A 22,800-nucleotide genomic window follows, 5' to 3' on the forward strand; every position below is an offset into this window, starting at 1 on the left:
TACTTGTTCAGGTCGTGTCATTGGGATATTTTGATGGCAACAATGGACATAATAGTTCATGGGTTCTTGTCGGCATTGATTGCACGGATAGGGTTAAGGCTAACCTTTATTTCCATTTCAGTATTATACATAATTTAATGCTTAATTCAAAAAACATTTAACTTCATTGTAGTAACTATACTGTCTGGCCGATTATTTACAGACCGCCGTCATATAGCTGGAATATTGCTGAGTGCGGCGTAAAACAATATGTGGTAAAGCATGTAACATGCAATCATGTGGGTTGTTTTTGTTTTGTCTTAGCAAATCGGTTAGTCGATATTCGTTACAACCACCGAAATGGTTCCAGCAGAAGTATGATGGAATCATCCTTCCTGGCAAGTAAAAAAAGAGGCGACTTTGTACAGACACAGAAAATAAAAAATCATGGTCACTATAAAAAAATTAAAAATGTTGTACAATGTATGGAAATCGGTATGCCATTACTACGTGTTGATCCGTGTGTCGCGCTTTAGGGATCTTCTTTAATAACATATGTAGCCATATATAGCCACATGTAGCCAATGGATGATGTTTATTTGTTTGCTGTTTAACATATTGGTTATGTCTGGACGTCGTGATGTTTCAGTTAAACTATTGCTGGTAACGGCCGTGACATAACTATAACATTGGTTATGCCTGGCCGTCGTGATGTTACAGTTAAACTATTGCTGGTAACGGCCGTGACATAACTATAACATTGGTTATGCCTTGCCGTCGTGATACTACAGTTAAACTATTGCTGGTAACGGCCGTGACATAACTATAACATTGGTTATGCCTGGCCGTCGTGATGTTACAGTTAAACTATTGCTGGTTACGGCCGTGATATAACTATAATATTGGTTATGTCTAGACATCGTGATGTTACAGTTAAACTATTGCTGGTAATGGCCGTGATATAACTATAATATTGGTTATGTCTGGACGTCGTGATGTTTCAGTTAAACTATTGCTGGTAACGGCCGTGACATAACTATAACATTGGTTATGCCTGGCCGTCGTGATGTTGCAGTTAAACTATTGCTGGTAACGGCCGTGACATAACTATAACATTGGTTATGCCTGGCCGTCGTGATACTACAGTTAAACTATTGCTGGTAACGGCCGTGACATAACTATAACATTGGTTATGCCTGGCCGTCGTGATGTTACAGTTAAACTATTGCTAGTTACGGCCGTGATATAACTATAATATTGGTTATGTCTAGACATCGTGATGTTTCAGTTAAACTATTGCTGGTAACGGCCGTGATATAACTATAATATTGGTTATGCCTGGTCGTCGTGATGTTACAGTTAAACTATTGCTGGTAACGGCCGTGACATAACTATAATTTTGGTTATGCCTGGCCGTCGTGATGTTACAGTTAAACTATTGCTGGTAACGGCCGTGACATAACTATAACATTGGTTATGCCTGGCCGTCGTGATGTTACAGTTAAACTATTGCTGGTAACGGCCGTGATATAACTTTAATACTGCTGACGAAGAAGGACAATGTTATCTCAAGTGTTTTATCGTTGTTTTATTGATAATGAAATGGTGAACATATGTCATGAACAATACATGAATGACTTCGAAGATCACAGCACATGGCCGTTGAAAATGAAACAAAAAATATAAATTCGTTTTATAGCTTAAATGGATAGATTATCATTAAACTGCCCGCATGTTATCAGAAATGAGCGGGCCACTGTAAATTGATAATGCCCTTATATTGCTTGACGACGGGCCATTATCGCGCCCGTTGGTAGGTGACGTCATAATGATGTTCAATAGTGACGTCATCTGGTTTGTTCTATGACGTTTCCATATTTGTAATGGTGGGCCAGTAACATTCGTTGCGTGTTAATTGCTATAAATGTTTCAAAACATATTGTTGTTTATTATCATCTGATAACAAATTCTATCCATTTTAGCTTTAATAACGGTAACGCTATTTTTCAGGGCATTATCATTTGCAGAAGCCCTCGCTCTTTTCACCTGCCCTCCTTCGTCGGACAGTTAATGGAAGACCTCGGGCTTCAGCAAATGATAATGTACTGAAAAATAGCGTTACCAATATATTTACCCAACTGTATGACAATCGGATGTAACGACACACAACATATACTGATGGATCAGTCATCAACTGGAGACAATGCTGATCATTTGGTTTTTATAGCATATCAACCAAACAATATCTCCAAAAGATCATCCTTTCACGATCAAAATATATTCAACACCAGGAAAGTCTTGGATCATGCATTATCCGAGAACAACTTTACTCCTATTTACAGTAAAAGGTCATGCACAATCAGCGCCCAGCCAGAATCATTATCTGTTATGGATTTATTGTCTTATAATAAACGTCATAACGTGGCATCTGATTGGTTAAACCAATCAATCAGTTTCGATCAACCACGCCTACTTACGGACTACAGTTTCCTGATTGGCTGATAATAAAATGGGCGGGGCTTGTGGTGTATTGAGCTGAACGATGTCACTGACTTCACGCTGAAGACCGGGGTTCGATTCCCGACATGGGTACAATGGTGTCCCCCGCCGTGATATTGCTGGAATATCACTAAAAGCTGCGTAAAACGATACTCATTCATATTGTTGTCCAGGGGTTTTCAGTTAATGGTGAAACAAGCAGTTCGTGAAGTCATCATGTACGTATTTCACCTCAAAATGGTTTTGCGTTGATGAAAGAACATTCTGGAATGGCTAATAGATAGTCTAGACTGTATGGATTCTGACGTTTAACCCGTAACTATCGTTCAGAATACCCCGTTTTAAAATTTTCGAGGTTGCATGATTAGAAATCACATTCCGACTGTCATTATCATAATCTGGTAAGCAAAGCTCTGATTAGTCGGATAAAAGGTCGTTCTGGCGTGACCCCTAATGGGATGTCTTCAGATCTTTGTTTAGCGGAAGCGAGAACTAAGGTCTGATTTAATTAGATTGAAATTAAGCTGGGCAAATACAATATAACCCTATAACTGCATACTTATGTACATCTGTCAAAGCAAAGCATCAATACTCTTATACTACATATTACACAAGTTTGATTCAGTTTCCAAAGTTACTATACATAATGTTGAAATATCTGATATTCAACAAATCAGGTAAAATCTGAACCCACAGAAAAAAACATCAAACATGACATCCCCCAATCACTCACGGAAGTAGTTCTGAATGCAATGGCCGACTCGCGGCCATTTCTAGTTTTGATTCCTTAACAAACTTGAGCCAACCTTAATGTCTGCTGGGCAACAATACTTCAACTGACCCAGTAGAGAGTTGTTGAAATGAGGTTTAAAAACTACAGATTTCGGAAGTGTGCTGACATTGCTAACGTCGACCATTCGGATAAGGAGCTAATCAAAGGGCGAGTCAAGTCGCCTGCCGCACTCTGTTGAGGTCACAAGTAGGCGAAGTATATTGAATCAGAGTACGACCAACCAGTTTTATATGGGTTTTTACCCTCCGTGAATATCAACATATCGATAACGACTGAACACTGGTCGATATCATACTCATAAATGTATATCCTCAGATTTGCCATGTCAAAAAGGCCCCCATTGAACGTAAAGGAAAGACTTCCAGCCTAAAAGTAACATATGACACAAAGATATAATGGAACGGTCTCTGTCACTGTATCGGAGTAATGTTCCTAACACATCCGGATCACCGAATCACTGTAACGGCGTAATATCCCCAACACGTCCGGATCACTGAATCACTGTAACGGCGTAATAATCCCAACACGTCCGGATCACTGAATCACTGTATCGGAGTAACGTTCCTAACACGTCCGGATCACTGAATCACTGTAACAGCGTAATGTTCCCAACACATCCGGATCACCGAATCACTGTAACGGCGTAATATTCCCAACACGTCCGGATCACTGAATCACGGTAACGGAGTAATGTTCCCAACACGTCCGGAATGCAGAGGTTCCTGACTAACGGGGTTTCAGTGTACAAGGTCCATGCTGACCGGTAGGTAAAAGGTCAAGTAGCTTTTAAATATTTTCTCATCTTACAAGTGGTAATTGTGCAAGATGCACGTGAAGAAACATTTCGAGACGGTCAACATGTAATTCATCAGTTAATTTCTATCTTCTTACTTCAAGTTCTAATATTACTACCTGAAGGAAAATATGCTCTTTTCTCTAAATTATAGTATTGAAAAGGTCAGTACAGAGATAAAGTAGACACCTACACGCGGCTTATGAACTGTGCACCTCTCCAAGTTGCATGTGATCTTAAATAACAGATTGGATATCGTATTTATATGAAAATATTAATCGTCTATTACTCAAATTTATTTCTGAGATTTCTGAGGAAAAGATGTGTACACAATTTTTAATAATAAACCAAAATGTGCAATTTTGGGGGAAATAGTAATTTTGAAAAAAATATGTAACAATTATATAAGAATAAAAGGATTTGACGTGTACATTCCTGGGACATCACTCCACAGCCGTTATTGTTTTATCCGAAAACATGTTCATCTGAACGATATTACTTTGATCAACTGTACCGTTCGAGGTGATGAAGCTTTATTGTGTGAAGATTCGTCGACAAGTTATATGCTTTATGACTGATCATTCATTCACTGACGTCTTGTGATCATATCACGACCCGCGGGTTACAAATATAAAAATATACACACAAAAATAATGTAGATATTATTATTCTCAGCAGTGACATCGAGAGCTGCCTTTTAGTGCGTGGCAATTCCGTCCACCAACCTGTTAGATGACTTGGATTTGAGGCACAATACATTTGTTGGAATCCGCCAATTCGGTCAGCCTTGTGGGGAAACTTGCAACTCTAACATGAAATCTCAAGATACAAAGTATCCACACTGTAAAACGAGTGGTAATCACGAGAAATGCATCTCCCAATGGATGCTCGTGCGATTGTCTACATTTTCTGTAGTGCTGTAGAATCTCTTATCACACTCAGTGCAGAGCTGATACAATGCATATCACACATTGTGCAGACCTGATACCATGCATATCACATTTCCATTAATAAAACCAAAACTATAATCAAAATTCAAACACTTTACACTGAGCTAAATATGCCAAACAAAATTTCCAAACGTTAAGCAAAACTGAAACAAACCTTCCTACCCCTTAAGCAGAGTCCAAAGAAACTACTACCTCTTCCAAACACGTTCCAGAGTGAACGTGGATAATGTTTTGTCACCCACAATTTCCAACACCTTACCCAGGACCAAAGCAAAGCTTTCCCACTTGGCACAGTATTAAGTACTTGCAGTACTACCAAACACTTCTAACACTTGGCAGTCCACACTTTCCGTAAGAAGTCTGTAGGGACTTCGTGACTCGTCAGAACCTTCGAAGACCTCATTTCACAAGGATTCAACGCCGTCCGATAATTATGGAAGCCTGGTAGGGCCAACAGTGTAAGCCCAAGTTTTCTGATGCACAGTGCGATGTACACGTCCTCCAAGTGAAAGAATGGGACATTAGGAGACACTTCGTACAGCTTCTTGGTCAACGCCATACTGGTAACGTACCCAGTCCCAGAACAGAAACCTGGGTAACTCTTGTGTGGATAGCTCTTAAAACTGGCGTACCATTTGGATCTTTGGTCCCTGATTGGACCAGCAGCCAAGTGGCATGATCCGCCAACAACCTTTTGAAGGACAGCCTCTCTTTGGTTCAACATTTTTAGCATTTCCGGTACATTGACCCACATATCGTCGTCTGTTTTCATGAAGAACCTTGCGCGCGCGCAGTATAAACTAGCCCATTTCATACCCATGATTGTCTTGTAGGTGAGGTTTGCGTAGGAGTCGCGGAAATCCTCCATGATCAAATCCCCAAATTCCGCGCTCTCGTTTTGTGTGGCCAGCATCTTCTTCTCATCATCAATCTTCCCTAAGAGGAAGGCGTATCTTACGTTGCCTGTGTTGTTTTTGGAAGTCGACGCCCACGTTGCACGAATATTATCCCTCTGTGTCCTGTCGCCGTGTATTGTCAGGATCACCATGAATAAGTCAATTGTAACATTGGGGGATTGGCTGCAGATTGCTGTATTCTGGATCACGTATGTGAAGTTATGAACGAAGCAGTCTGTACAAACATCCTGACGGACCCCTGCGTCGGGAGTACTTTTCACAACCGGTTTGGTAGTTGTCACAACCGGTTTGATAGTTGTGAAAAAAGGTTTTGCGTTCGCATTGGAAACATTCCCTTCAATTGTTTTCAATGTACCTACAGAAAGGGTAGCGTTATGTGTGACGTCACTTCCTGTAGATGTCTTCCTGTTTGCGCTCATCCATGACAACTGCGATACGTTAATGACAGTGTAGAGGTAGTTGACAGACGTCAAGATGTTGACGATCATCAGTAAAGCTAAGAAAGCAATTATGTACAGAAACGTCTTCAGAATACGCGGGGGCTCCATGACGTCACACTTCTCGTGAAATCTCGTGAAATCTCGTGAAATAGCTCCACGAAACCCAACACACACACACAAACACACACAAGAGATGATCTCAGCCTGGCTGTATTTTCTAACTCATCCGAAGAAGAACCAAAGACACAATTTTACAACTCTGGTTCATGTGTTGAATGATGAAGGATGAATCAACAGTGCCTCTCTCCTTTTCAAAGATAACACTTCACAACGAAACATCCACCCACATCAGCATCATCAATACAGCACACTGCGTCCCAGCTCCGGCAAAATCCAGTTCGCCCCTGCAACATAGAAGGTACAGAATGAGGATGTGATCTGGATCCATCGACTCCTCGGAACTATTCCACAGATAACAAGAACTGTGTGTGATTTTGAGCGATTTTCTTTTATGTCACGAATTAGCAAATATGTTGTTCAGTATTGTCAATACTACCCTCTTGGTCTTGTTTTTTTTTTTATTTACACAACCCCAGGGTTAATTTTGTACAAGATGATTCCTTGTGACCATGAGCTTAAAGCTTACAAAATATTTATCTAATTGTTTTTAATCCTTCTTCTTTTGATTATTCTGAAATGTATGTTTTTTTGCATGTATTGCGATTATATAAGCCTGTGCATTATAGGTTAATTCGATACAACGTATTTGGGACCATGTTTAGGAAATAATAATAAATTGCAATGGATTTCATGTCTTTTGATTGATACACTAAACAAATTGTTTATGCGTTTATGAATTAAAGTACACCCATTAACGAACGACAATTTTGTATTCTTGTTTACAGGTTTTTGTTTGTTTAGTTTATTTGTTTGTTTGTTTATTTAACGCCGCACTCGGCAATATTCCAGTAATATGTTGGTGACATGTAAATAATCGAGTCTGGACCAGACAATCCAGTGATTGACATCATTAGCATCGATTCACTCAATTGGGATACGATGACCTGCATCAACCAAGTCAGCGAGCATAACCACCCAATCCCCTTATACGCCTCTTACAAGCATAGTGGCCTTTTATGGCAAGCATGGGGGGCATGGGGGGCAAGCTGAAGACCTATTCTTTCCCAAATCTTCACGGGTCAGCAGCTCGTGGAGATATTATTGTTGATGTTTTTATTTACAAGAATTGAATTTAATTCAAGAAAATGCGTTTTTGAAAATATAAGCTCTAGAACCGGGGTGAACAATTTGCGGAGGGAAATCAGTTTTTGATGATAAACTACGATGGATACATGAGACATGTGCGATGCAGTCCAGTAATGCGGTAAAGTGATAACGATGATATAGCGATGTGATGAAACTGTGACGATACGGGTTAGAATTGGTCTTCAGCAACCCATGCTTGCCGTAAAAGGCGACTATGCTCGTCGTAAGAGGCGACTAACGGGATCGGGTGGTCAGGCTCGCTGACTTGGTTGAAGCATGTCATCGTATCCAAATTGCGTGGATCGATGCTCATGATATCAATCACTGGATTGTCTGGTCCAGACTCGATTATTTACAGACCGCCGTCATATAGCTGGAATATTGCTGAGTGCGGCGGTAGAAACTAACAGTTTCGGTCCACTAGTCCTTATAATGATAGCATCATATAGCAAAACCCTTAAAAATGGTCCTTATGATACCTTATCTGTTGGGTAGTTTGGCAAGGACTACAGGACTAGTGCCAACACTGGTTACCCAAACACACATCACACACTGTCACCACCTCTACATCCAAACACAACCACCCACCCATCTCCTTCCCCCACCCCACCCATTCTAAGCTACCCCACCCCACCCTACCCCAACCACCCCACCCCACCCCACCCTACCCTACCCCAACCACCGCCCTCAAACCCCACACATATCCAAACAAAAATCTCTTATTGCATGTCACCCGTGTTTCAGAGTGAAATAAATCGATCTACCAAGAATCGATCTTCTATAAAGAACCTACCAAGAATCGATCTTCTATAAAGAACCTACCAAGATAGCGATGGAACTCGATACGTTGCCGACCTTAACCTCAACTACCACGCGACATCCATAACAGTCAACACAGCGCATACCTTGACAACGCCAGTAAATACCCGCAGCAACCTTGACGACAGAGATGCGATCGTCCCACGACTACGTCAATAACTACCTCGTCTATCACAGCAGTTGTGGCAATACTATACATGTTCAGAACAATTTGTCGTCTTTTCCCACTGAGGGACCGTATCACAAGCTGCGATAGTGTGTTCTCGATTCATGGGTAACCAAACAAGCAGAACCAACACAAGTCATCAGTTTTTAACGGATCATTCATTTCAACACGCGAGCGATGTCCCTTTCATATACTTTGGATACAACAACGAGAGTAGATGACTTTCTATCGATCTTACTAATGCTCATGGCTAGCCTAAACAATGCAAATGAGTGAACTATACATAATTTCTCATGTTATATGAATTTGCCAGTGATCATTGTTATCGCTGTGGTGCAGATTTCAGGTTGGTTGGTTGGTTGTTTAACGCCGCACTCAGCAATATTCCAGCTATATGACGGCCGTCTGTAAATAGTCGAGCCTGGAACAGACAATCCAGTGATTGATATCATGAGCATCGATCCACGCAATTGGGATCGATGACATGCATCAACCAAGTCAGCGAGCCTGACCACCCGATCCCGTTAGTCGCCTTTTACAGCAAGCATGGGTTGCTGAAGACCTATTCTACCCCGGATCGTCACGGGATTCAGATTTCAGGATTAGGGGAGTCTATAATGTAGTAACGTTTCGATTTTCGACGTTCGACATCGGCAGTGTAAATACAATCCGTCGATAAAAAATATGATGGGGAGTGTTGGTTCTGTTTGTTTTTAAACTATTTTACTATTTTCAGATTTTCACATGGTAATATGTTTGGATTAGACGCATGTCAGAATAATGCTTTATGTCTACTGGACAAAACGACAGCGTGAGATGAAACAAACACGACCACTCGTGAAAGTAGATATGACGATCTCGAGTTCGCCAAGCGGCTCGATCGAATGATCACAATCCATGGAAGTGTTGCAGGTTTTGTTTGTTGATAAAATCCGCACTCAGCAATATTCCAGCTATATGACGGCGGTCTGTAAATAATCGAGTCTGGGGATTGATATCATGAGCAACCACCCACGCTGGGAATGACACACAATAAGGCTTGGGCGAGTCCAAATGGACTACCCGGGTACCCACCCCCTTATTACCCGACCCTAGACGGGAACCCACTGTAGGTCTCAGGAGATGTCTCAAAATGTCCGATTAGGAACATGTTTAGCATAGCCCTGGCAAAACGTATTTAGATACATGTATTAAACAATCTGGTCATTCATACACTGAAGCTGAATTAAGTTATATGTTTATTCAACCATATGAAAAATCAGAAGGAATGGATGCACAGTCAGAAAGAAATGTGAACATTGTAGTGTAACCATAGAGTTCTAGATACTTTTTGTCATTAAACAATATATCATTTGACTAACCACGGGTCCGGGTAGTCCTGTGGGTACCCGGGTCCTACTCAGTACCCACCCGACCGGCGTGTCAGCTTGATGTGGGAGGAAAGCCCGAAGTGATGCAGGTTTCAGACGTTTATCACTTTGGTGAAACCCACGAGCACGGGTATGGTGCTGACAAAGCTAGAAACATAATCGGGGCGAATCAGGATTCGAACCCACAATCATAGGTTTCTGGCGTGCACAAGGGACGCAACTCTGCACAGCGAATTGTGGCGCCTTAGACGACTGGGCCACCCGTGCCCCCGGGTTGGTTAAGGTACCACAATATTGCTGCAACACTATTGTGATATTGATTCAACTATTTCCATAGAACACGCTTACTTCATTTAGCCACAGGGACACCGTCCAATAGTGTCATTAATATCCCACCTATTGTAAAGGCTCTGTCTACAGTGTTTTATCAATATCACCGAAAATAATAATGTCCACAAGAACGGTCAATATGATGCGAGAAGATTTAATAAATAAAGTATGAATATGAGAATGCGCACGCATGAATAACTAACTCAGAATGGAAATCAGAAAATCTATACCGCCACCGATAGAGCTGTCGCTGCATCAGATAACAAAAGAATAGGTTTATCAATAGCCGTCGCTTGCATTTTGTATGATTGACGTGAACAGTGTAGTACCAGTGTTACGAGTAATGTGCTGGCGCTGCGCAGAATGAAGCCTGGAGGTTGTGAGACGGCCCCCACGCCCTCGCCTGTTTCAACCGACCAGGTAAGCTGGTGCCGTGAGATATGAGGAAACTTAGCCGGATATTGTTGCCTGACTATTAGTTAATCATAATAGTCATTTTTTACCTCTGTGCACAGCAAGTTGACAATCCAAATAACTTGTGTCGGACCCCGGACTCCAGTGTACGACGACACTGTAGGTTACCCTGGCAACCCGTCCGAGTACACTCTGTGGGTTACCCTGGCAACGCGGCCGAGTACAGTGTGGGTTTCCCTGGCAACGCGGCCGAGTACACTGGGTTACCCTGGCAACGCATCCGAGTACACTCTGTGGGTTACCCTGGTAACGCGTCCGAGTACACTCTGTGGGTTACCCTGGCAACGCGTCCGAGTACGCTCTGTGGGTTACCCTGGCAACGCGTCCGAGTACACTCTGTGGGTTACCCTGGTAACGCGTCCGAGTACACTCTGTGGGTTACCCTGGCAACACGTCCGAGTACGCTCTGTGGGTTACCCTGGCAACGCATCCGAGTACACTCTGTGGGTTACCCTGGCAACGCGTCCGAGTACACTCTGTGGGTTACCCTGGCAACGCGTCCGAGTACGCACTGTGGGTTTCCCTAGCAATGTGTCCGACTACAGTCTGTAGGTTACCCCGATAACACATTGTGTAGGTTACGCCAGTAACATAACCGACTTCGCAGAGCGCATGTTAGATGTAAGGTGTCAGCATTGCGTAAGCAACACATGTAACGTGTCACACTTCGCATTGAATAAATTACGCCTATAAAATGTCCGACATCGTATTGCGTAAGTAAGATCTGTATCGTATCTAACTTCGCATTGAGTAATTTACGCCTGTAAAATATGCCGCTTCGCACTGCGTGAGCTACACTTGTAACATATCCGACTTTGCACTGCGTGAGCTACACTTGTAACATATCCGACTTCGCACTGCGTGAGGTACACTTGTAGCATGTCCCACTTCGCATAGCGTGAGCTACACTTGTAGCATGTCCGACTTCGCATAGCGTGAGCTACACTTGTAGCATGTCCGACTTCGCACTGCGTGAGCTTCACTTGTAACATGTCCGACTTCGCACTGCGTGAGCTACACTTGTAACATGTCCGACTTCGCATAGCGTGAGCTACACTTGTAGCATGTCCGACTTCGCATAGCGTGAGCTACACTCGTAGCATGTCCGACTTCGCACTGCGTGAGCTACACTTGTAACATGTCCGAATTTGCATTGAGTAAGGGACAAGAGAAAATGACTGACATGCGTGACAAAACATCATACACACCCTTGACTACTGCATTTCAAACAAGGTATACGCAAATGCGCATTATCCACACAACAAAACACGACAGATGAGTATTCTCGGGTGACTGATGTTTGTCTATGCCCGGTGACAAAACTCAGACCTTTCGTTCATGCCACGCACGTAACTGAAAAAACCACAATCCCAACATCACGGAATACACTCACATGGTCACAATACCAAGGGTAATACTTTGGTTATTTCGCCTTGCCAATTTGTATATACAGAACATTTTCCTGGGTCAGTTTCGTTGGAGTTTTTTTACCCAGACTAGAGAACCCATAGCGGGCATGATTTCGCAATGATTTCGGAAAGTCAGTGTTTTGTTTCATATAACCCTGTGTAGTACACATTTTCTTTCGGAATTTTACAGTTTTTTAGACTATCATACTATCATACTACATAGTCCAAAACTAAAAACATTTAAAAAAGGAACTGTATATTCTTAAATCTCCGTAAATTCAAATTTAACAACAGAACACTAAATTTGGGAAAAATCTCTTGAAACCAAACATGAAAACAGAAAATTGCTCATTGAAACGTGAAAAAGTCATACGCAGAATCACAGAAAATAAAATATTAAGAAAGCCGAAAACTATTTCCACCATAGAATTGTTAAGGAAAAAAATATGTTCCCAAAAATCCTGGTCCTTTTTACAACCAAACCTGCTATCGGTCATACTGTTTGCAATCTACGACTACCGGTAGATCGAGGGTCCCTACGAGCGTGACGCACCCGACCACATTCGAGATTTTCAATTTGATATAACGTAAAAGGTGAAGCGTGGTGAAATGAAGTCAGTTTAAACAATCTGGACAGATATCTAGCCTAACGCTGGATGCTCCGGTTTTGTCATCAATGTCACTCCGAAGCGTATTTTGTGACACTGCTCCCGAAGGTGTTTGTTCATGGATGAACATGCAAGACAGCACGACCAGGTCAACAATGCCCATATTTGGCGGATATCAATATTCATGCGCAACCAGACTTGCAACTGGTGTCAGTTTGGTCTGTTAACGAACGAAAGATGTTATGTATTTACACTTAAAAACATATAAACGTGGTTAATAGACAAAATGCCACATTCAATCTTGTTAGATACCATTTTTACGAAACTCGTGAACTTTCTCGGATACCATAGAAAGTCCACTCGTTTCGTACAGACAGCCACCGTGGTCTAATGGTTGAGCGTCCGCCAGGAGAGCGGAAAGTCCGGTGTTCGATCCCCAGCCGCGTCATACCAAAAGACGTTAAAAGATGGTACTTGTTGTTACCCTGTCTCGGCATTAAGGGGCTAAAACAAGGACTGGTCGGCTCGGAGTCAGTATACTGTGTCTGAGTGGGGTATTCATGTTAAACTGTGGCATGGTATCTCAGTGAGCTAGCACTATAAATCGGCATCAGTCCGGACTAGTACAAGCAGCCACACACACACACACACGTACATGCACGTCGCTATATAAGTGCAATAATCCGACATTGTAGTCCGACATTGCAAATGTGTATAGCTCGACTGTAGTAGCTCTATGCATAACTAATACAGAATGCAAAGCGAAGTTAATGCGTGGCACGATCTTGTTTGGTGTAATAAAGTGTTTGTAAATGTCTCTCGCTTTAGTGAGATTCCATAAGTTCTACCTTGTGAAATCGAATGACGTCCCGTGATTTTTTTTAAGAATGAAAAAAGTAGTTCCGGTGTGACAGGTCACATTCATCCAATCAAAACGAATAAAACGAGGTCAACCTTGTACGACACACGTCATTCGTCACCACTCGCCCCTTTCCGTAACCTGCAAGAAGACTCGTCCCCCTATCGATGATATAGCGATGTGATGAAACTGTGACGATACGGGTTAGAATTGGTCTTCAGCAACCCATGCTTGCCGTAAAAGGCGACTATGCTCGTCGTAAGAGGCGACTAACAGGATCGGGTGGTCAGGCTCGCTGACTTGGTTGAAGCATGTCATCGTATCCAAATTGCGTGGATCGATGCTCATGATGTCAATCACTGGATTGTCCGGTCCAGACTCGATTATTTACAGACCGCCGTCATATAGCTGGAATATTGCTGAGTTTGGCGTAAAACAACAAACAAACCAATCAATGATGATGTCAATCACTGGATCGTCTGGTCCAGACTCGATTATTTACAGATCGCCGCCATAAAGCTGGAATATGACTTGCCTCGTGATCCTGCTGCCTCGGGGCGGGTGGCCAGGTAGAGTATTGGCACACAGAAAGGATATTTGCGCAGTTGTTTGTCATATTGTTTACCACCCCTAGTTTAATCTTGGTTCCACCCTATTGGTCACCTGACCCGTGAAGATTCCGGTCTGTCTGACATTACCTGACGATTGGTGTGATACACTGATTATTTCATTGCCGCCCTTGGTATTATCCCTGGATATTATGCACGGAATAGGGCGACCCACAGAATGCCACGGTATTTTATATGTTTAAACGTTTTATTATATTGTTGGAGACAACACACATAAACACACACTATCACCACCCCTTCACTCAAACACAACCACCCATCCATCACCCTCCCCTACACCCTACACCCACACACACCCTCCCCCCCCCCCCCCCCACACACACACCCTCCCCAAACCCAACACATACCCAAACATACATCACACACTGTCACCACCCTACATCCAAACACAACCACCCATCCATCGCCCCACCCCCTCCCCCCCCCCCCCCCCCCATCCCCCGACCTGCCCCACACCCTACCCTAATCATCACCCCCAAACCCCACAGATACCAAGCGGTAGAAACTAACAGTTTCAGTCCACTAGTCCTTATAATGATAGTATCATATAGCAAAACCCTTAAAAATGGCAAATTTCTACAAGTCCTTATGATACCTTATCTATTGGGCAGTTTGGCAAAGATTACGGGACTAGTGTCGATTTCTAACACTGGATACCCAAACACACATCACACACTGTCACCACCTCTACATCCAAACACAACCACCCACCCATCTCCTTCCCCCACCCCCCCATTCTAAGCTACCCCAACCACCCCACCCCACCCCACCCTACCCTACCCCAACCACCGCCCTCAAACCCCACACATATCCAAACAAAAATCTCTTATTGCATGTCACCCGTGTTTCAGAGTGAAATAAATCGATCTACCAAGAATCGATCTTCTATAAAGAACCTACCAAGAATCGATCTTCTATAAAGAACCTACCAAGATAGCGATGGAACTCGATACGTTGCCGACCTTTACCACAACTACCACGCGACATCCATAACAGTCAACACAGCGCACACCTTGACGACGCCAGTAAATACCCGCAGCAACCTTGACGACAGAGATGCGATCGTCCCACGACTACGTCAATAACTACCTCGTCTATCACAGCAGTTGTGGCAATACTATACATGTTCAGAACAATTTGTCGTCTTTTCCCACTGAGGGACCGTATCACAAGCTGAGATAGTGTGTTCTCGATTCATGGGTAACCAAACAAGCAGAACCAACACAAGTCATCAGTTTTTAACGGATCATTCATTTCAACACGCGAGCGATGTCCCTTTCATATACATTGGATACAACAGCGAGAGTAGATGACTTTCTATCGATCTTACTAATGCTCATGGCTAGCCTAAACAATGCAAATGAGTGAACTATACATAATTTCTCATGTTATATGAATTTGCCAGTGATCATTGTTATCGCTGTGGTGCAGATTTCAGGTTGGTTGGTTGGTTGTTTAACGCCGCACTCAGCAATATTCCAGCTATATGACGGCCGTCTGTAAATAGTCGAGCCTGGAACAGACAATCCAGTGATTGATATCATGAGCATCGATCCACGCAATTGGGATCGATGACATGCATCAACCAAGTCAGCGAGCCTGACCACCCGATCCCGTTAGTCGCCTTTTACAGCAAGCATGGGTTGCTGAAGACCTATTCTACCCCGGATCGTCACGGGATTCAGATTTCAGGATTAGGGGAGTCTATAATGTAGTAACGTTTCGATTTTCGACGTTCGACATCGGCAGTGTAAATACAATCCGTCGATAAAAAATATGATGGGGAGTGTTGGTTCTGTTTGTTTTTAAACTATTTTACTATTTTCAGATTTTCACATGGTAATATGTTTGGATTAGACGCATGTCAGAATAATGCTTTATGTCTACTGGACAAAACGACAGCGTGAGATGAAACAAACACGACCACTCGTGAAAGTAGATATGACGATCTCGAGTTCACCAAGCGGCTCGATCGAATGATCACAATCCACGGAAGTGTTGCAGGTTTTGTTTGTTGATAAAATCCGCACTCAGCAATATTCCAGCTATATAACGGCGGTCTGTAAATAATCGAGTCTGGGGATTGATATCATGAGCAACCACCCACGCTGGGAATGACACACAATAAGGCTTGGGCGAGTCCAAATGGACTACCCGGGTACCCACCCCCTTATTACCCGACCCTAGACGGGAACCCACTGTAGGTCTCAGGAGATGTCTCAAAATGTCCGATTAGGAACATGTTTAGCATAGCCCTGGCAAAACGTATTTAGATACATGTATTAAACAATCTGGTCATTCATACACTGAAGCTGAATTAAGTTATATGTTTATTCAACCATATGAAAAATCAGAAGGAATGGATGCACAGTCAGAAAGAAATGTGAACATTGTAGTGTAACCATAGAGTTCTAGATACTTTTTGTCATTAAACAATATATCATTTGACTAACCACGGGTCCGGGTAGTCCTGTGGGTACCCGGGTCCTACTCAGTACCCACCCGACCGGCGTGTCAGCTTGATGTGGGAGGAAAGCCCGAAGTGATGCAGGTTTCAGACGTTTATCACTTTGGTGAAACCCACGAGCACGGGTATGGTGCTGACAAAGCTAGAAACATAATCGGGGCGAATCAGGATTCGAACCCACAATCATAGGTTTCTGGCGTGCACAAGGGACGCAACTCTGCACAGCGAATTGTGGCGCCTTAGACGACTGGGCCACCCGTGCCCCCGGGTTGGTTAAGGTACCACAATATTGCTGCAACACTATTGTGATATTGATTCAACTATTTCCATAGAACACGCTTACTTCATTTAGCCACAGGGACACCGTCCAATAGTGTCATTAATATCCCACCTATTGTAAAGGCTCTGTCTACAGTGTTTTATCAATATCACCGAAAATAATAATGTCCACAAGAACGGTCAATATGATGCGAGAAGATTTAATAAATAAAGTATGAATATGAGAATGCGCACGCATGAATAACTAACTCAGAATGGAAATCAGAAAATCTATACCGCCACCGATAGAGCTGTCGCTGCATCAGATAACAAAAGAATAGGTTTATCAATAGCCGTCGCTTGCATTTTGTATGATTGACGTGAACAGTGTAGTACCAGTGTTACGAGTAATGTGCTGGCGCTGCGCAGAATGAAGCCTGGAGGTTGTGAGATGGCCCCCACGCCCTCGCCTGTTTCAACCGACCAGGTAAGCTGGTGCCGTGAGATATGAGGAAACTTAGCCGGATATTGTTGCCTGACTATTAGTTAATCATAATAGTCATTTTTTACCTCTGTGCACAGCAAGTTGACAATCCAAATAACTTGTGTCGGACCCCGGACTCCAGTTTACCATAAAACTGTGTACGACGACACTCTGTAGGTAACCCTGGCAACGCGTCCGAGTACACACTGTGGGTTACCCAGGCAACGCGGCCGAGTACAGTGTGGGTTTCCCTGGCAACGCGTCCGAGTACACTGGGTTTCCCTGGCAACGCATCCGAGTACACTCTGTGGGTTACCCTGGTAACGCGTCCGAGTACACTCTGTGGGTTACCCTGGCAACGCGTCCGAGTACGCTCTGTGGGTTACCCTGGCAACGCGTCCGTGTACACTGTGGGTTACCCTGGCAACGCGTCCGAGTACACTCTGTGGGTTTTCCTAGCAATGTGTCCGACTACAGTCTGTAGGTTACCCCGATAACACATTGTGTAGGTTACGCCAGTAACATAAACGACTTCGCAAAGCGCATGTTAGGTGTAAGGTGTCAGCATTGCGTAAGCAACACATGTAACGTGTCACACTTCGCATTGAATAAATTACGCCTATAAAATGTCCGACATCGTATTGCGTAAGTAAGATCTGTATCGTATCTAACTTCGCATTGAGTAATTTACGCCTGTAAAATATGCCGCTTCGCACTGCGTGAGCTACACTTGTAACATATCCGACTTTGCACTGCGTGAGCTACACTTGTAACATATCCGACTTCGCACTGCGTGAGGTACACTTGTAGCATGTCCGACTTCGCATAGCGTGAGCTACACTTGTAGCATGTCCGACTTCGCATTGCGTGAGCTACACTTGTAGCATGTCCGACTTCGCATAGCGTGAGCTACACTTGTAGCATGTCCGACTTCGCACTGCGTGAGCTTCACTTGTAACATGTCCGACTTCGCACTGCGTGAGCTACACTTGTAACATGTCCGACTTCGCATAGCGTGAGCTACACTTGTAGCATGTCCGAGTTTTTTTACCCAGAATAGGGAACCCATAGCGGACATGATTTCGCAATGATTTCGGAAAGTCAATGTTTTGTTTCATATAACCCTATGTAGTACACATTTTCTTTCGGAATTTTACAGGTTTTTAGACTATCATACTATCATACTATCATACTACATACTACAAAACTAAAAACATTTAAAAAAGGAACTGTATATTCTTAAATCTCCGTAAATTCAAATTTAACAACAGAACACTAAATTTGGGAAAAATCTCTTGAAATCAAACATGAAAACAGAAAATTGCTCGTTGAGAGGTCAAAAAGTCATACGCAGAATCACAGAAAATAAAATATTAAGTAAGCCGAAAACTATTTCCACCATAGAATTGTTAAGGAAAAAAATATGTTCCAAAAAATCCTGGTCCTTTTTACAACCAAACCTGCTATCGGTCATACTGTTTGCAATCTACGACTACCGGTAGATCGAGTGTCCCTATGAGCGTGACGCACCCAACCACATTCGAGATTTTCAATTTGATATAACCTAAAAGGTGAAGCGTGGTGAAATGAAGTCAGTTTAAACAATCTGGACAGATATCTAACCTAACGCTGGATGCTCCGGTTTTGTCATCAATGTCACTCCGAAGCGTATTTTGTGACAATGCTCCCGAAGGTGTTTGTTCATGGATGAACATGCAAGACAGCACGACCAGGTCAACAATGCCCATATTTGGGGAATATCAATATTCATGCGCAACCAGACTTGCAAATGGTGTCAGTTTGGTCTGTTAACGAACGAAAGATGTTATGTATTTACACTTAAAAACATATAAACGTGGTTAATAGACAAAATGCCACATTCAATCTTGTTAGATACCATTTTTACGAAACTCGTGAACTTTCTCGGATACCATAGAAAGTCCACTCGTTTCGTACAGACAGCCACCGTGGTCTAATGGTAGAGCGTCCGCCAGGAGAGCGGAAAGTCCGGTGTTCGATCCCCAGCCGCGTCATACCAAAAGACGTTAAAAGATGGTACTTGTTGTTACCCTGTCTCGGCATTAAGGGGCTAAAACAAGGACTGGTCGGCTCGGAGTCAGTATACTGTGTCTGAGTGGGGTATTCATGTTAAACTGTGGCATGGTATCTCAGTTAGCTAGCACTATAAATCGGCATCAGTCCGGACTAGTACAAGCAGCCACACACACACACACACACACACACACGTACATGCACGTCGCTATATAAGTGCAATAATCCGACATTGTAGTCCGACATTGCAAATGTGTATAGCTCGACTGTTGTAGCTCTATGCATAACTAATACAGAATGCAAAGCGAAGTTAATGCGTGGCACGATCTTGTTTGGTGTAATAAAGTGTTTGTAAATGTCTCTCGCTTTAGTGAGATTCCATCAGTTCTACCTTGTGAAATCGAATGACGTCCCGTGATTTTTTTAAAGAATGAAAAAAGTAGTTCCGGTGTGACAGGTCACATTCATCCAATCAAAACGAATAAAACAAGGTCAACCTTGTACGACAAACGTCATTCGTCACCACTTGCCCCTTTCCGTAACCTGCAAGAAGACTCGTCCGCTATCGATGAATGTTATGTGAGAAAATACGACAAACCAATCAGAATGCGCGTATGATTTCAAGTTCTTCGTCAAAGAATCCCTAAGAAATAATTTTTAATTTTACATATGTCTTGCATCTAAAAATATACCCAAGACACAGTTAAATGTGTTCAATCATACTGTATAATTACGCACGTCCTGATGTGCTTTAAATTGCATCTGAAATATATATAATATATGGGGAAAATGTGTGAACCATTGCGCAACGAGTTGACAATTGTTTTAGCTATGCCCGTTTGCGCTAAGACGGAACCCGGTCGCAAAAATGGCCATGAGAAGGGCACGAGCCGCTATTCGGTTGTCCCGGAATAACACGAGTTGGTCACGAATGCGACACACGTGTGACGTACGGATTTAGAATTTTACCAACTGTATCTTCACCGCGTGGGTAATAATCTCTATATACTCATCCGGGTAATAACTGCATCACAATTCAATCTTGATCAGGTTGATAACGCTAACATTTTAGCACGCCCGATAACTATATGGCGAGGATGACGCACAGGTGTTGCAGAATGCCAAGCGTTGCCGGTGTATATAGGCAATAATTACCTAGCTCTCTTTATCTACTAGTACACAGGACATTGGCGCAATATAATTTCCCAGAACTATTGTCTCCGTTTGCGGTTGGGAAGGGACAGACATATTATTAACAACTCCTATCTGTGGCGATCTTTGCGAATCCTTTGTGCTGTATTTCTGCTAGCCGGTCCGCTGAGAGAAAATTACTTTCCATTGTAATGGTATTGATTATATATTTATCATTTATGTATTACCAATCACCCGAGCATGTGCCAGTGACAAGGCCGTATGGCTGAACCATCTGCTATATACTTGAGTACTACTTAGAAATACCTATTGATCGATTTACAATTTGACGTCGCCTCAGCATTGTTTCTGGGGGATAGAGTGAGTGAGTGAGTTGGGTTTAACGCCGCTTTTAACAGTATTCCACTTATATCACGTCGTGTCAGCTTGATGTGGGAGGAAAGCCCGAAGTGATGCAGGTCTAAGACGTTTACCACTTCGGTGAAACCCACGAGCACGGGTATGGTGCTGACAAACCTAGAAACATAATCGGGGCGAACCGAGATTCGAACCCACAATCATAGGTTTCTGGCGTGCCCATGGGACGCAACTCTGCACAGCGAATTACGGCGCCTTAGACGACTGGGCCACCCATGCCCCCCTAGGGGATAGAGGCTGCCCGGAGAACTGAAGGTTCGGGATTTGATCCCCGGCCGCGTCATACCAAGAGATGGTACTTGTTGTTACCCTGGCGCTCCGCATTAAGGGACTAAAACAAAGACTTGTCGGCTCGGAGTCAATATAATGTGTATAAGTAAGGTATCAAACTTAAACTGCGGCAGGGTTCCTTAGTGGGTTAGTGGGTTAGCACTGTAAAACCGACATGAATCTCGGCTGAATGTGTGCCATTGTAACCCAACCAACGAAGTGGATCGTAGCCATTATGTTTAAAGTAATAGGTTTTTCTGATACAAGCTAAAGGCTTATGAGCAGGTGCTATACTGAATTCCCCATGCATAACATAGATGTGCAGTGGCAATGTTTTATCAGACAGACAGATATTTTATTTTCGTCTCATCGCTACATCAGCATTATACTTGAAGATCAAGTTAACCACACGTCGCCAACCCAGGATCCCATGTTCATGCCATGCGTCCCCAAAATTATTACTAAAAGCCCCATGACTCGCCAACAGATACGCCCAGGCAAAGACGTCCATATCTGAACGCCTTTGGCCCAGGTAAATCACTGAAGTGGAGTCGTGCCTCGTTTATACGACAGAGCAAACAGATACATCCACTCAATCTTTATTCAAGACATACACGTTTCAAAAAATCTGTCATGGAAGTTTGTCTTTTAAAATGTCACCAATTGTCGATTGTCGTATGGTATGTCCAAATTCAGTGCCATAATGCTTACTGATGGTATCCAAACTTTCTGACGGGTATTTTTCCTTAAACAGACACATTTCCCTTTTTTTCGGGTGCTGTAACTAAAAATGACCATCCGGTTCCGGAAACTGAATTATTTCCGTATATACGGGTAAATAGAGGTTATAACGCGAGTGTGTTTGGGGATGGTAAATATCCTGCATTAGGAATAAACATTGTATTTAGCGAGCCTTAGTGTTACAAGCGTGATAACCTCTTTATCATATAATGTCATTCTTTAATTCTGTGCTTAAAAATTGCTTTCCCTCTCTCACAAACATAACCGAAACATTGCGAATTTTCCTGCAATGCGCGCATTAATATTTATGACGTCAGAGGGTAAGTGACGTGTCAGTCGGACAGTGACAGAAGCCAATATAGTTCCAACTGAAATCTATTTCTTATACAGTGGCGAAGCAACATAAACGCAACACAACAATTGTTTTTAATGGCCTTTTGCGGCAATCAATCGATCTGTTAACTAGAGTAACTGCCCTTTGTCAAAGGGAAGCTACTCTAACCCTAGTCTCTGAGACGTCACGGCCAGTCAGACTTTGTTGACAGTCGGTCTGTCCTTTCATAACGTTAAGAAGTGTAGTCAGATGTACACACAGCGACAAAACGCAACAAGGTAGCAATTCACATATATTTCGGCCATATCCAACTATTTTAATTTG

At 43.0% G+C, this 22,800-nt stretch overlaps 1 protein-coding gene across 3 annotated transcripts in view; it reads right to left on the reverse strand.

Moving 5' to 3' along the window:
• Nucleotides 1-1,567: 1,567 nt before the first annotated feature.
• The window catches only part of LOC139458446 (beta-1,3-galactosyltransferase 1-like), a 71,959-nt gene continuing 50,726 nt past the window's right edge, over nucleotides 1,568-22,800 (reverse strand). For all 3 annotated transcript variants that reach the window (XM_071239883.1, XM_071239882.1, XM_071239881.1), the window contains one exon: nucleotides 1,568-6,775. In XM_071239883.1, coding sequence (XP_071095984.1) covers nucleotides 5,340-6,479 — 1,140 coding nt within the window. In that variant the 5' untranslated portion in view covers nucleotides 6,480-6,775 and the 3' untranslated portion in view covers nucleotides 1,568-5,339. The remainder of the gene's footprint in view (nucleotides 6,776-22,800) is intronic.

The sequence above is a fragment of the Haliotis cracherodii genome, unplaced genomic scaffold (assembly GCF_022045235.1).
Source record: "Haliotis cracherodii isolate W230 unplaced genomic scaffold, xgHalCrac1.p SCAF_12, whole genome shotgun sequence".
Lineage (NCBI taxonomy): Eukaryota > Metazoa > Mollusca > Gastropoda > Lepetellida > Haliotidae > Haliotis > Haliotis cracherodii.